Here is a 14,025-nt window from a genome sequence, read left to right as displayed (position 1 = left end):
GAAATCTCAGATGTTATTGTTATGTAAGAGAATTAATTTCCTTACTGTCTATACTTGGAGAAGGCAATGACACCCCACTCCAGTACTCTTGCCTGGAAAATCCCATGGACGGAGGAGTCTGGTGGGCTGCAGTCCATGGGGTCACGAACAGTCAAACACGACTGAGCGACTTCACTTTCACTTTTCACTTTCATGCATTGGAAAAGGAAATGGCAACCCACTCCAGTGTTCTTGCCTAGAGAATCCCAGGGACGGGGGAGCCTGGTGGGCTGCCGTCTATGGGGTCACACAGAGTCTGAAGCGACTTAGCAGCACTGTCTATACTACTTGCAGTAGAGTTTTCCATTAAAGTTACAGAGCTAAAAGTAAGATCGATAACAGAGAGAAAAAAAGGAACAAGAGAAAATAAACATATCTGAAGTCTTAAAGACAGTGAGATGGCAGATGTGGAAGAGCCTATAATATTATTCCAAGAAAAATCAAGTCTACTTTAGACAATGATGATTTAACTCTCAGGACTCTGTGCACTTCTTTTGGTCTCTATCAACTACAAGTAATTAACAAGGATTCTAATTTTTTAAGAGGCGATTTTATTCTATTCTACCTTGAGGCATGATATTCCTACGTAGTGTTTTGTCAAATAGCATCAAACTTGCCTCAGTCAATATTAAAAAAAAACCCCTAAGTTCCTATGTCTGTAAAATATAGGAGTAACTGAAGTCTGGTAGATATATAAAATACCTAATTGATTTGAAAGGAAACTATAAAATTTAATCAGAGTAACATGTAACATTAATTGTCGCTTTTTGCACCAGGGTATTCTAATTTGAACCTCTAAGATACATGGTTTAACAGTCTATTCTGAGTAAAAAGCATAGCAAATCAATTTTCTCTACTCAGGGCAGAAAATTAGTCAAATGAGGAAAAGTTTCTAAACCGAACTAATTGGGAATTATTCCCTGGAAACAAATTCCATACCTGAGGCTACAGACTAGGAAGAATCCTTCTGCAGGCTTTATGTTAAAACCAACACATTTCTAAAACAACACGGACTATGGACTTCTAGATAAGTGGGTCTACACAGTAGAATTAGCTAAATGCCTCACTTCCACTCCAAAATCAAGTCTATCTCAGTCTCTGGGGGCGGACATCTATATTTTTCCTTAAGCTCTCCAGATACAACCCAAGCGGTGGGTTGAGAATTAATGAATTAATCCCTCAATGTAGAATTATTCAGATTTTAAGGTATCTAGGTATTTAAAGAAAGAAATGATGAGATCCTTGGAAGTTACACCAGCTACCTAGCAATGAATACTTTTGAGTACTTACGGCACTTTTTAAAAATCAATCCCCACATAATAGCCTTGCAAAGAATCCCATGCTTAATGGAAATCCGTATTACAGTGAGATTTTTTTCCCCTTCATTTAAATAGTCTTGGTGACATGACCAAAGTAACATTCCCCACTTGAGCAAAAGAAAGACAGATTTTAAACACACTGTAAGTATCAAATCAAAATCAGTCACAGGAGAAGATAGATCAGAAGGAGTCAGGACTAAGTAAGGACTGAGTCAGAACTTCAAATTCTGTCAACCTAAAATTCTGACGAAATATTTTATGGGAGTAGATTTTACTTCAGAAAACTCCATCAATTTTGATCATTCCTAAAATGAATGCAAGCTCCAATGAAGGCAACTCCTAAAAATATTCAAATACCTTAGTGAAGGACAGCTATATGAAGTGATGGAGTTTCTATCCTACTTAATCACTGGGTTGCCAATTTAGACTGCTCAGTTTATCAACATTCTTCTGTTTATAAAAATTAAGCTAGCTTATCATAAAAACAGATTTTAGAATGCAGAACCTATAAACTATCCATAATCCTACCAGCCAAAGTATGGAAACAATCTGTTCATATTTTTGTACTTCTTTCTGTTGTTCTCTGCATTTTGTAACATAATTGAAATCATACAACATAAAATTTCCAGTTCTGCTTTTAAACTTAATAGTACAGCTGTTACAATTCCATAAGAAGGTTTATTTAACCATTTCTCTACTGTTGGACACAAGTTGTTTTTAATTTTTTGGTATTCAAATAACACAACATGAAGATTCTTGGGCATAAATCTTTTTCTACACTTAGGATATCTAAATACATATTCTTACCAGATTCTCCAGCACTGAAATGATCAAATGGGTTCCCTTCAGCATCCGGGTTTAGTAACATCATTTCAAATGGGACATCTTCCATCTGAGACTCCTCACCGCCCTCTCTGCACGTGTACTTGTCTGCATAGAACACGTGCCACTTTTGCGGATACGGAATCTGGGACACTGTCAGGTTATGTTCCGTCTGATTCACGGCCACTTCAAAGAAAAAAAAAATAGCACTTTCAAAGCAAAACTCTCAAATGTATTCATTGTTTTAGTCACACAATCAATTTGAAATTAGAATTCTTTTGTTTAGTTCTGATCGCCTCAGCAATCCAAACCCTGATGTAGTACTGGAATAAATTCTGTAAGTCAAAAAGCAGGTTAAAATATTGTATTTAACCAACCAAAAGAATCACTATAAAAGTTATATGAAAATATGTACACTGAGTCACTCTGCTGTGCACCTGAAACTATCACAACACTGTTAATCGGCTATACTCCAAAGCAAAACGTTCTATGAAATACCACAACTGACTAGGAAGCTTTCATTGAAATCCTGAATTTCTATTAAATATTTCCAAAGTTTTCAAGTCAGTGAGCAATACTAAAAATTTTTTTGTTGCAGTGGTAAAATGTGTACAACACAAAAGTTATCATTTTAATCATTTTTAGGTGTACGGCTCTGTGTTAAGTACATTCACAATGCTGTGTGAACCATCATGGTGACATTTCTGAAAATTACTTGAGTTATATTTAAATATGGAGCATTAAACTTTGCAAACTATTATATCGAAAAACTATGGCCAACAAACACCTGCAAAAGATTGTCCAAAATCTCTTCCTGTTTGGTTATTTCTTTAAAAGGTACTCAAAGCAGAAAAATAGAAATTACAGGAATATAAGAGTTGTTACACTGGGTCAGATCTACATAATGTTGGCCTCACACAGACCTGTGCTTGAATCTTGCCTCCAATATTTACCTTCTATATGACTTTGGGCAAGTTACATAAGCAATGACACTCACTTTCTCCATCCATAAAATGAAGATAATACTTAGAGCAAAGAGCCAATGCAAGCACTAAGTTATACACTTAGCATGGTTGCTGAATACAAGTTGTCCTTTTCCTTTCTTTAAAATAAAGTGATTACACTAATCAATGGTTCTCAATCCAGGGTAATTCTATTCCCCTGTAGAGCATTTGTGGAGAAGGGAATGACAACCCACTCCAGTGTTCTTGCCTGGAGAATCCCATGGACAGAGGAGCCTGGAGGGCTACAGTCCATGGGGTCGGAAAGAGTCGGACACGACTGAGTGCCTAACTCTTGTACTCTCTTGTAGAGCATTTGAAAATGTATAGGGACAGTTTCGCTGTCATAGCAGTTGAGAACGTACTTGAAGCAGGGCAGTGCTAAATCTCATGCAACCCAACATAGTCTCCCATGATAAAGACTTGTTCCTACCCAAAATGCCAATAGCACTCCCTTTGAGAAACACTAAATGATGTCTGAGATCCCTTCTCGATCTAAAACTATGATTCTGACCTAAGAGAAACTCAGTACCACCGTAAGTGTGGTAGGAGAGTGAAGTCTCAAACACCATGTGTAATAAAGACAGTAGGAGAGTTAGAGGAGCAGTCTTATAACCTTGGGACTCATCATATAAATACAACACTTAACCTCTCTACATGTGTTTCTTCAGTAGAAAACTTAAAGACACTTGCCCTGTCTGACTCAGAATCCTTGGGAGGAGCAAAGGAGATGGTATATGAAAATCCTAAGTGAAGAGTCTGATTCTACACAAAGTGTTCTTAAAATATAGAACATATGTATGTTCATAAAATATAGAAAATATATGATGGGCCCAATTCCCAAGTCCAGACTGCCCTCACTGCATGCCAGCTAGTCTTGATCTTTTCCTCAAGTGAAAACACAAAACTTCTTAATAAATAAAAGACATTTCTTGAGATAACTGTGGAAATTTGCATATGGAAAAGATTTTAGAGGATACTATGAAATCGTTCATTTTCTTAGATGCAGTGATGGTATTGTTATGGTAATATTTATGGAGAAGAATGTCCTTACTCTTATGAGATGTCTGCTGAAATATGGTGAATTGCTCAACACACCCACAGCTTATTTTCATTTCGGTTCAAAACAAAAATCACACACACACACAAACATAAAGCAAATGTAACAAAATATTAACATTATTAAACCTAAGCCAAGAATATTCAGATGCTGGTTGTACTGTTTTCAATTTGTATGTATAACTGAAAATTTTCCTAATAAAAAGTTGGAAAAACATTATTTGTAAGTTGTCTTTATCACTGAGACAGGGACTTATCTAGACAGGATTCAAATTTGGAGGACTTAAAACTTTACATTTGGGAATTTCACTAATAGTAGTTAAAAGGGACAAGATGATTTTGTTAAGAATACCATAGCATTGGTTTTGTTTTTTTTTTGCTGTCTTAATTTAGCTGACATATATACTGTTTTTCTTAAGGCACAGCTTCTGGGGAAAAGTAGCAAGGACTCAAATTTCTGTTAAATATTTGAAGACCTTTAATAAGAATTCAATACACGATCAATAAGCAGTTCAGAAATAAGGCTTTTGAAATGTGCAGCTTGCCATTATATAATCTGGGCTTATTATATAAAAGCTCTGCTGTGTTGAGGTTTTATCACTTCCATTTTTTCTCTTAGATAAAATAATATAAGAATTTAACCATTATATTTTCATCAATATACTTTTTGATGCTTCATTTTAAATTATGTGTTCATTTAAAATTATCACATCATAAACAGATACTGGCTTGAGTTTTTGTCTTGCTGCCTTTTTCAGTAAGCCTAGGAAATAAGCCTCTTGACAAAACTGCATGTTCATTGTTTTTGAAACAAAAGACTACAGCACAGCACGCTTATTGTATGCTGATGCAATTAGTACCTCAAATATTAACAAAACTTGAATTGCAGAGAATGGTGTTGAATGGCTAATTGCCCAATAGAATTATAAAATGAAATGAATACTGTTCACAAAATTACTCAAAATAATAAGATACTAACACTTTTAAGCAATTAATAAAATATATCAAATGTACAAAAGGAAATATATGCATATGATATAAAAAGACAATACTGAAAATGTTTTATATACAAAATTACATTTAATTCTTATCTGACAGCAAATTTCTTTCGCATAAAACTCATTTTCTGTGCTTTAAATATCTTATTTGGTTGCTCTAAAAAAAAAAACCCTACAAAATACTTTTCACCATTTAAAAAAATCTGATGGTTTATGTCATTACTGAAAGAGAAAAAAGGAAGACTGAAAAATAATTCTTCAAACATTAATTTGGGGAAAACGTATAATCAAAGCAACATTCAACACTGAGATTTTTCAAATCTACTAATCTTTTCATAGTTCATGGCAGCAATAAGGTTTTACATAGGAATCAGGCACAGTTAATGAGCTCATCACCAAGCAGGTGAAAGGCTATTAATACTTAAAAGTCTCATTAATGGTCAGGAAATAAGAATTTTTTTTACAAGGAATTATCTTCAAATATGTGATACTACTACACTGTCATGAATTTAAGGATATGCTTTTTGTTTCAATACATCAAAGCTTCTAGATAACAACATACTATAAATATGAAAATAATACGCGAAAGAGAATACAGATTTTGTTAAGACTTGGCTTTCGTTACTGGAAAAAGAACTGATTAAATATGTAGAAAGGAATATATATGCCATCAGTACTTAATTTATTTCAGACCTTCAAATTTAACAAAACAATCTTCATTCTTCAAAAATTCCTGTTTCCTGAGATCTTTCGTTCCAGCAATTTCAAAGAATACCGTTCACATAACAGAGAAGGAAGAGGAAGGGAGAATAGAAAAAGAAACAACAGCAAGAGGTTTTATAAATTATAGCTCTCTACACATGCAACTCCACCTAAAGGGTCATAATTAGAATCACAGCATTTTAGACTTTTAGGAACCTTGGAGAAAACTAGTCCAACTTCCTTGTTGACCAGACAGGTAAAGTGCAGGTGAAAGATAACCAGATCTTATCACAAGTTACTAACAGTGATTCTCAGTTTAGCGGTCTTTCCAGTGCACCAAGTCTCTCCATATACGTAAGTTCTGTGACTGAAGGTATTTGACTGATATAAAAATTATGTTTTTGCAAGTGTATATACAATATGGTATAACATTGACCACGTAATATAAGAAAATAAATCGATTCCTACAGCTCAAAGCTTTAAACTGTCCGATCAATTTTTAACAGACAAGCAAAAAGACTTTAAGGTGCCAAATACAAAGGAAATGACCTACTAACCAAAAACCCCTCAAGCACTAAGCTGCGTGACAATTCACCCTACAAATACTTAGCCAATGCTTAACTGAGCCTATGGTGATTATAAATTCTTACCCTCTCTCAATCATAAAAGTAACTAACACTCATACTTCTTATCACAACCTCAGTTTCGCATTTACTCACAGTGACCTGATCCATACCCTTAAGCAGCCTTAAGCGCTGTGGAGAGTGTCAGGATTTTGGTCCTTTGATTTATCACTAGTGCCTAGCATAGTATGGGAAGTATTGTGAATGAATGAATGAATAGGCAAAAGAGTCCTTCTGCTCTCACTGATTGATTTTATATCAAATAAATATAAACTTGTAACTATAACAAGTGCTGTGGAAAAAAATAGGCTATAAAACCTCAAGTGTTAACTTAGTGGATGGAAGAGTCAAAGAAGAAGAGCAAACAGAGGAAAAGCCGGTGCAAAGGCCCAGGGGAGCTCTGAAACAAAACCAGCACTACAAAGAAAATGAGGCCAAAGTGGGCAATACTGTGAGATGAAGCTGGGGGGTAGTGGGGTTATCATCAGCCAGACTCAGATGGCTTTCCTGATCAGGTTAGGAGGGTCATCTCTCCTTGAGCAGTAGGAACCTTCTACAGTATTTAAGGGTGTGGTGAGGGTGTAAAGGTGAGACGATCAAACCTGCTATTCTGTAACTCTGGTTACAGAGGGGGAGCAACATAGCTGCAGTGGCCAGGCAAGAGACTACGGCCTCCTGGAATAATATGATGGGGTTAAGATGAAGAAAAGTAGATGAATTCAAGAGATATTTAGAGGAAACTTACTAGACAGGAAGGGGATATTTAGAGGAAACTTACTAGACAGGAAGGGGATAGAGAGGTTAAAGAGAGGAGTGTTGGAAGACTCCTTGGTTTCTAGCTTACTCACTAGATAGAGGGTGATGCCAGTGTCTCAAACAGGGAACACTGGAAGAGGACCAGGTTTGGATGGCATGGTGGCAGACATTACGAGAACTGGGAACTGAGGGTCAGAACTTCTTATACTTGTGAGGAACACTTAGCTGAGCAAATTGGTGTAGAAAGGCAAAGAAAACTGACAATGACCTTTTGTATGAACTTCCCAGATAAGTTCTATAATTCAGGGTTGGGGTAAATAAGTAACTGTGTCTTTGATATCTGAATCTAGTCGTTCAGGCTTCTTCAGCAGACTATCAATGTCGTCTCAGAAACCTAGACAAGAGATCCCCACAATAGGCAGCGATGATATGGGACTTGTACTCTCATCCCTACTCAGGCTACGAGGGAACCACATATCTGCTGACTGGCCGCTAAACTGAGAATCACTGTTAGTAACGTGTAATAAGACCTTGTTATCTAATAAAGAACGGATGTTTAGAAATAGAAGTTCTTGACTGACTAGACTAAAAGAAGCTCATCAATATGTAGAACATGGTAGAGGAAATACAGGGCAAAAGGGGAGAAAGATAATTCCCAGTTTTTCTCATGGATATTTCACATTCCTAATTAATAACCAGTTAACGTCCAAGGGGTAGGATGGGTAGCATGGCATAGACTCTTCATTTCTGCATTAAAAATACCTGTACTCACTCTGGATGGCAAACACCCTAACCCACAGGACAATGTTGATGACAACAGAAGAGATCAAGGATTCAGGTAACCAGAACAATAAAAGCAGAGCCTCTCCAGAGGTGAACCTGCTGCTGCTGCTGCTGCTAAGTCGCTTCAGTCGTGTCCGACTCTGTGCAGCCCCATAGACGGCAGCCCACCAGGCTCCCCCATCCCTGGGATTCTCCAGGCAAGAACACTGGAGTGGGTTGCCATTGCCTTCTCCGACACATGAAAGTGAAAAGTGAAAGTAAAGTCGTTCAGTTGTGTCTGACTCCCAGCGACCCCATGGACTGCAGCCCACCAGGCTCCTCCATCCATGGGATTTGCCAGGCAAGAGTACTAGAGTGGGGTGCCATTGCCTTCTCCAGCGGTTTACAAATGATGTGGTCCTGGGATAGTCCAAAATGACACACTGTGGCACCGTGTGACTAGGTCCCAAGTGTGCCAACAGCATACTGCAAAACAGCATCACTTGGGGTAAATTATACAATTAACTGAGATAACGCATGCTTAGTTTTTAGCTCAGAGCTACCAGATAATAAGCATTCAACAAATATAATCATTCACTCCATGCTGCCACTGGGTCAAAATACATCTGCCATATTGGTAGGAATTATGTGGCCTGTAAGAAGTCTGAATGAATGAAAGTATACCTTTATAAATTATCTGCATATTTTTTTCAAAGATTTTGAGTAAGAGGGAAAAAAAGCATTCTATCTTTTGACCAAAGAGATTAGTTTCCTTAAAATTTAGCTTAAAATGTATTAGGCAGAGTGTGGTGTATACTGTGCCATGAAACATCTTGATATGTAAATACTCCTAACATTGAGGAAAAAAAAAAAATGATCAAAGAAAAGGGGAAATACTCACTTGTCAACTGAGCTTTGGATAATTTTTCACTACAGCTATACTCAGGACCTCCTTCCTGCAGCTTCAGCCATTCCTGGGCTTGGAACAGGTAGAGTTTAGCTTCCTTTCCAACAGCTACTGCTATGTTGTTGATTCTGACACACAAAAGAGCGTGGTCACCTGGGACATTAAAACAAAAATTATCAACTTGTTTGATCTTATATGGAACTGAAATGGTAGGACAACTCAATAACTCTATTTATCAAAATGGCAATTGAAAGAGCACAATTTTTCTTAAATCTCATTTTAACTAGGTACTTCATATTAGAATGACCATCCCATTCAGACACAAGTCAAGTGATTATTCACATTAATTATGCAAAACAATGTGTTGTGTTTCCTTACACTTCAGCTGATAACTGATTGCATTTCACTGAATAAACAGCAACATCTGCTGTACATAGACATGCACTGTAATAGAATTTCGCTTCATTTTACAACCACTCCAAATCTGTAACACTTGTTTATAAATTATCTATAGAAATGTCCTGCCAGTTTCTTTTGGTTTTTAATATAACATGGATGCTAATATTTAATTATTATTTTACTATAAAAAGCAAACATATATAATATAGCAAGAAAGTTTAAATAAATGAATTTCAGATACATTTGACATCTGCCACTTTTACATAGGAATTTTCAGAACAATATATGTTGTAAGACAACTATACAATGAGCCTTGCGTTGCACACCGCAACTACATTTAAGGCCTAGAAGAGGCAAAAAGTAGGTAAAAAGGCAAAAAGTAGGTCCCTCTAAGGAAAGACTCTGAGTTAGGGAAAGGGACTCTGAGTAAGGAAAAGCGAAGCAAGGGACAATTTTTTCATCTTAAGATCTTTTAATTCTCTTGTTATTGTTTTATACTATTATCACTTTGACAAAACATTTTAAACAAATTTATATGTATAGTGTGTATCAAAAAATCATTTAAGTCTCTGACATAAACTCATCACATTATAAATTATCAACAGCCTTAAAAGTGATTCTATCCCCTATTAACATTTTGAATCATGTTCTGAATTACAATTCCTAAGTATGGTCTTGGTACTATTATTTTACTGAATTCGAATTCACTGAAAACTGATAATAGTAAAAACACAAACAAAAAGAGAAAGTGTGTATGTTAATATACTTGGAACACTCTATTCCTCAATCTTTTCTCAGAAATCTGGATTTATTATTTGTTTCTCCTCTGTATCTATCAGGTAACCGTCAGTGAAATATCTGGGCTGTCTAAGCCTATTTGCAAATCATGAATAAGCCATGTCATACCTTCCATTCATGCCAGATTTTCCGACACTGTCCAGATTGTGCCATTTATTGTAGTGACATTACTATCACTTGAGCATGCTGCACACGGCACAGCCAAGGGTCCTAACCTCACCAAAGCAAATAATTTTTTAAAATAAAGTAGTAGTCAAATTAAGAGTACTAAGAGTAAGTATCAAGAAAAACACTCAAACTTTGAGGGTGCAAATGAAGCAAAAATTAGAATGAAAGCAGATTCATTCATTTAATAACTATGGATTTTTGAGGGAGACCCTTAGTGAAGAATCAAATGCAATCTCATTTTAGAAGGGTCACATAGGATACAAATTAAGAAGCTTCCAGGACGCACTTGTGCGTATTTCTGTCAAGTTCATTCTAGGCCTCGTGGTCCACAGTAAAGCTAGGGGAGTAACCAAACTATTCCCACAATTGTGACAATTGTAAGACGTGTTGAGGAGGGGAATCCTAAATTTCTGTGCTGCAAGCAGGTTTTAGCAAATTTATACTAAAACAAAAAGGACAAAACCCAGAAAATCTCAGTTCTGAAACTTATGTTCACATGTAATTACGGTGTCTTAGTGTACACAATCAAACTGACAGGAGTGAATAAACGATGCTTCTTTGAACGATGGATCTCGAAACTTGCAGCAGGATAGAGAACAGCACATTCGTCAGCAAGAGAGGATTGGGGAAACGGTCTTTTAGGTGCAGGATACAATCCCTCATGGGGGAGGGAGCTGACGAGGATCTGGGGAGCTGCAACAGAGGGGTTGGCTATAAACGCATCCCACGATTCCGGGAAGCCGCGGTAGGGGAGACAACCGGCGACAGGGGAAGCGCAGGTAAGCTGGCTAAAGTCCCCAGCCTTGCCGCTGCCAGCTCCAGGCTCCCCAAGGGAGGCGGGGAGAGAAGGGCCCGCGGGATGGCCCACGCGCCTTCATCCCTCTCCCCGGCCCCGAACCTACCGTGGAACTCGAAGTGGCCGATGCTCTGGCCCTGAGCGTCTCGGGCTGCGGCGCTACTGAAGCTGCCCCGCAGCGTCTTACCCTGGCTGCCTGGTGGCCACCAGCAGCAGGTGAGGGCCACTGCCAGCAGCCGCAGCCCCCGCATCCCCGCCTCCTGCTAGGTACCCACACCCCAACCCCTAACCGCCCGCGGCCGCGGCCCCACGTCGACAGCTTGAGATGGGGGGAAGGGGGATGATGGGAGAAGGACCGGCATCGCGGGCCCGCCCCCAGGAAACTAGCAGCAAATGAGGTGGGCCCTTCCGCCACGAGCCTAGGATATTCACCAATCAGAGGCTAACATGGGCGGGACTGCAGATACGGGAGTCCCATCACTCCCTGGCCTGTTGGCTAGTTCCCGCCTTTTTTATGGAATCTCAGGGGGATGTTGCTTCTGGTTACGGAAAAATTATTGCCCTCCTCTCCGCCGCGCGCGTGGTGCCACTGCGCATGCGCCTGCGCGTGGCTGCTGCTGCTGCTGCTGCTGCTGCTGCTGCATCGCTTCAGTTGTGTCCGACTCTGTGAGACCCCATAGACGGCAGCCCACCAGGCTCCCCCGTCCCTGGGATTTGCCAGGCAAGAGTACTGGAGTCGGGTGCCATTGTCTTCGCCGCGCGCGTGGTGCCACTGCGCATGCGCCTGCCCGTGGCATCGGCCGGCAAGGTTTTCCCGTGATGTGTGGGTTTCGGAAAGAAGAAACACACAACAACACCATTTCTGGTGAGGTGAGGAATGCTTCACCCAAGAAAGTCCTATGTGCCCAATTTGATGTCTCAAAGGCAGGAAACTGTCCCTGTCCACAGCTTCATGCCTGGCCACTCGGCACCTCCAACCGACTTTTCCCTCCTAGGTTTCCTGTCTTCTTGTGTTATGCCATTATCCAGCAGGCCAGACAGCTGAGAATTGTAACAACCCCTCACCCCAACCCTAACCTCCATCCCTAAGCTCCCTGCATCCAATCAGTTCAAAGAAACAGTTTATTAGCGCCTCTTCCAGACGATTAGGTTAAGAAGTACTAGACACTGTACTACCCAGGCCACCACCTTACCATCATTTACTTGGTCTATGACAACTGATCTGAGAACAGTTTTCTTCAAGTGCTTACACACAGTCCATCTCTACCCTAGAAGCAGAGAAAGCTTTGGGAAACACTGTATGACTGCATCACTTGCTTCAGAGGCGCTCTCCTTAGCACACAACTCAAACTCTTCAGAATATGACTTTCAAGCCTCTCATATTTCCACCTCTCAATGTTTGAGGTCCATCCTTATACGGAGCCACTGTCAGATTGCCAGGCACACTCCAAATACTCCCCTCTGGGCCTATAGCATTTGCAGATCCCTCTGGCTGCAATACTTCACATATTCTACCATTTAACCCCCACTTGATCTCATTTTCCTACTCTACTTTCCCAAGGCACGTTAAGAAGTAAGAAGCCATTCTCAAGCCTTCAGATCTGTGTTAGATACCCCAAGAACCAGAATCTCTTACTACCCTACCTGGATGCTTAACCACACTATATTGTAAATATCTACTGATTTATCTGAATACCTTAATATATTGTAAGCTCCAGCTGGTCAGAGACTATATCTTTAGAGTAGAAGCTCAAAATCATTTCATGAATAAAGATATATAAATTATTTTCATTTGACAGCAAGCTTTTATTACATATAAGCAAGTTCTCACAACAGATCTCATAATTTAGAAAAGGAAACCTTGAGGGAAAATTTCATGTCATGTATCCGGCATTTTCTAGAACTCTGGCCGACTAGGAATAAACTGGAGATATTAATATTATGAGGTTTTAAAAAATAACATTATTTTTAATTGTAAAAGTAATTCATGCAGCTTAGAAAAAATTCAGTCAAAAAGTATAAGATAAAAATGGAAGTTCTCACTTCCTCATTTCCCTGCTCATACTGATACCAAATGTAACTCCTTGTTAATAGTTCAGGGTGGATCCTTTAAGACTTACATTTACAAATTGGTGGTGTTGGTAAACCAAGGAGAGGAATAAAATTGGTCCTGAAAAAAATCTGAACATGGGCCTTGAATACTGCGAGATTTCTTCTTTTTCTAATCTTCATGATCAACTTCATTTCTCTCATTGAAGACAGGCTTCTTGCTTCCTCATTTCATTTGAATGAGTATAGCTAACAAGTCGCAAATTTTTATAGGTCATCAGAGTTCAATAAGAGCAACCAGACTATGCTAAAACCTTAGCCCAATTCCAAATCCCAGGAAGAGGATTCAGTTAGCGTATGATGAGTCAGATGCACATTCTATGGGCTGCCTGGGTGAGTAACTTGGGAAGATGATAAAAGGTAGGGAAGTCTGGTCAGATAAAACCATAAGTGTTCACTGCAATGTATTTTGGCATTCATTCCATGTTGGAACATCCTTTTTAAAGGCCATTATCATTCAATTTGGAGAAGGCAATGGCACCCCACTCCAGTACTCTTGCCTGGCAAATCCCATGGACGGAGGAGCCTGGTGGGCTGCAGTTCATGGGGTCGCACAGAGTCGGACACGACTGAAGTGACTTAGCAGCAGCAGCAGTGTCATTCAATTGCATTACATTAAATTTTATGAGCCCATTGCATTAAATTGTATCAGCCCATTACATTTAAAAAGTGAGACAATACTTGTAGGTATATACATTGTATCCATATTTTTGTTACTGTAAGCAATATAGAAGTGAACATATTTTTTTTGCAATATCTATATTATA

The 14,025-nt window shown here is 38.9% G+C and overlaps 1 protein-coding gene across 4 annotated transcripts in view; it reads right to left on the bottom strand.

The window, feature by feature from the left end:
- The window catches only part of GPR180 (G protein-coupled receptor 180), a 69,774-nt gene extending 58,287 nt beyond the window's left edge, over positions 1-11,487 (bottom strand). For 3 of the 4 annotated variants that reach the window (XR_003037442.2, XR_003037444.2, XM_024999922.2), the window contains exons 1-3: positions 11,256-11,476; positions 8,983-9,141; positions 2,166-2,366 (exon numbers count right to left, since the gene is read on the bottom strand). Coding sequence is in view for 2 of the 4 variants with exons in the window: in XM_024999922.2 (XP_024855690.1) it covers positions 2,166-2,366; positions 8,983-9,141; positions 11,256-11,400 (505 nt within the window). In the remaining 2 variants the exon portion in view is untranslated. Of the gene's footprint in view, positions 1-2,165; positions 2,367-8,982; positions 9,142-11,255 lie in introns of all 4 variants that reach the window. The other variant, NM_001164031.1, reaches the window with a different exon arrangement.
- Positions 11,488-14,025: the final 2,538 nt, after the last annotated feature.

This window comes from Bos taurus, chromosome 12 (genome assembly GCF_002263795.3).
Source record: "Bos taurus isolate L1 Dominette 01449 registration number 42190680 breed Hereford chromosome 12, ARS-UCD2.0, whole genome shotgun sequence".
Lineage (NCBI taxonomy): Eukaryota > Metazoa > Chordata > Mammalia > Artiodactyla > Bovidae > Bos > Bos taurus.
Note: the sequence above shows the minus strand (reverse complement) of the source record. Positions and strands in the feature narration are given on the sequence as shown.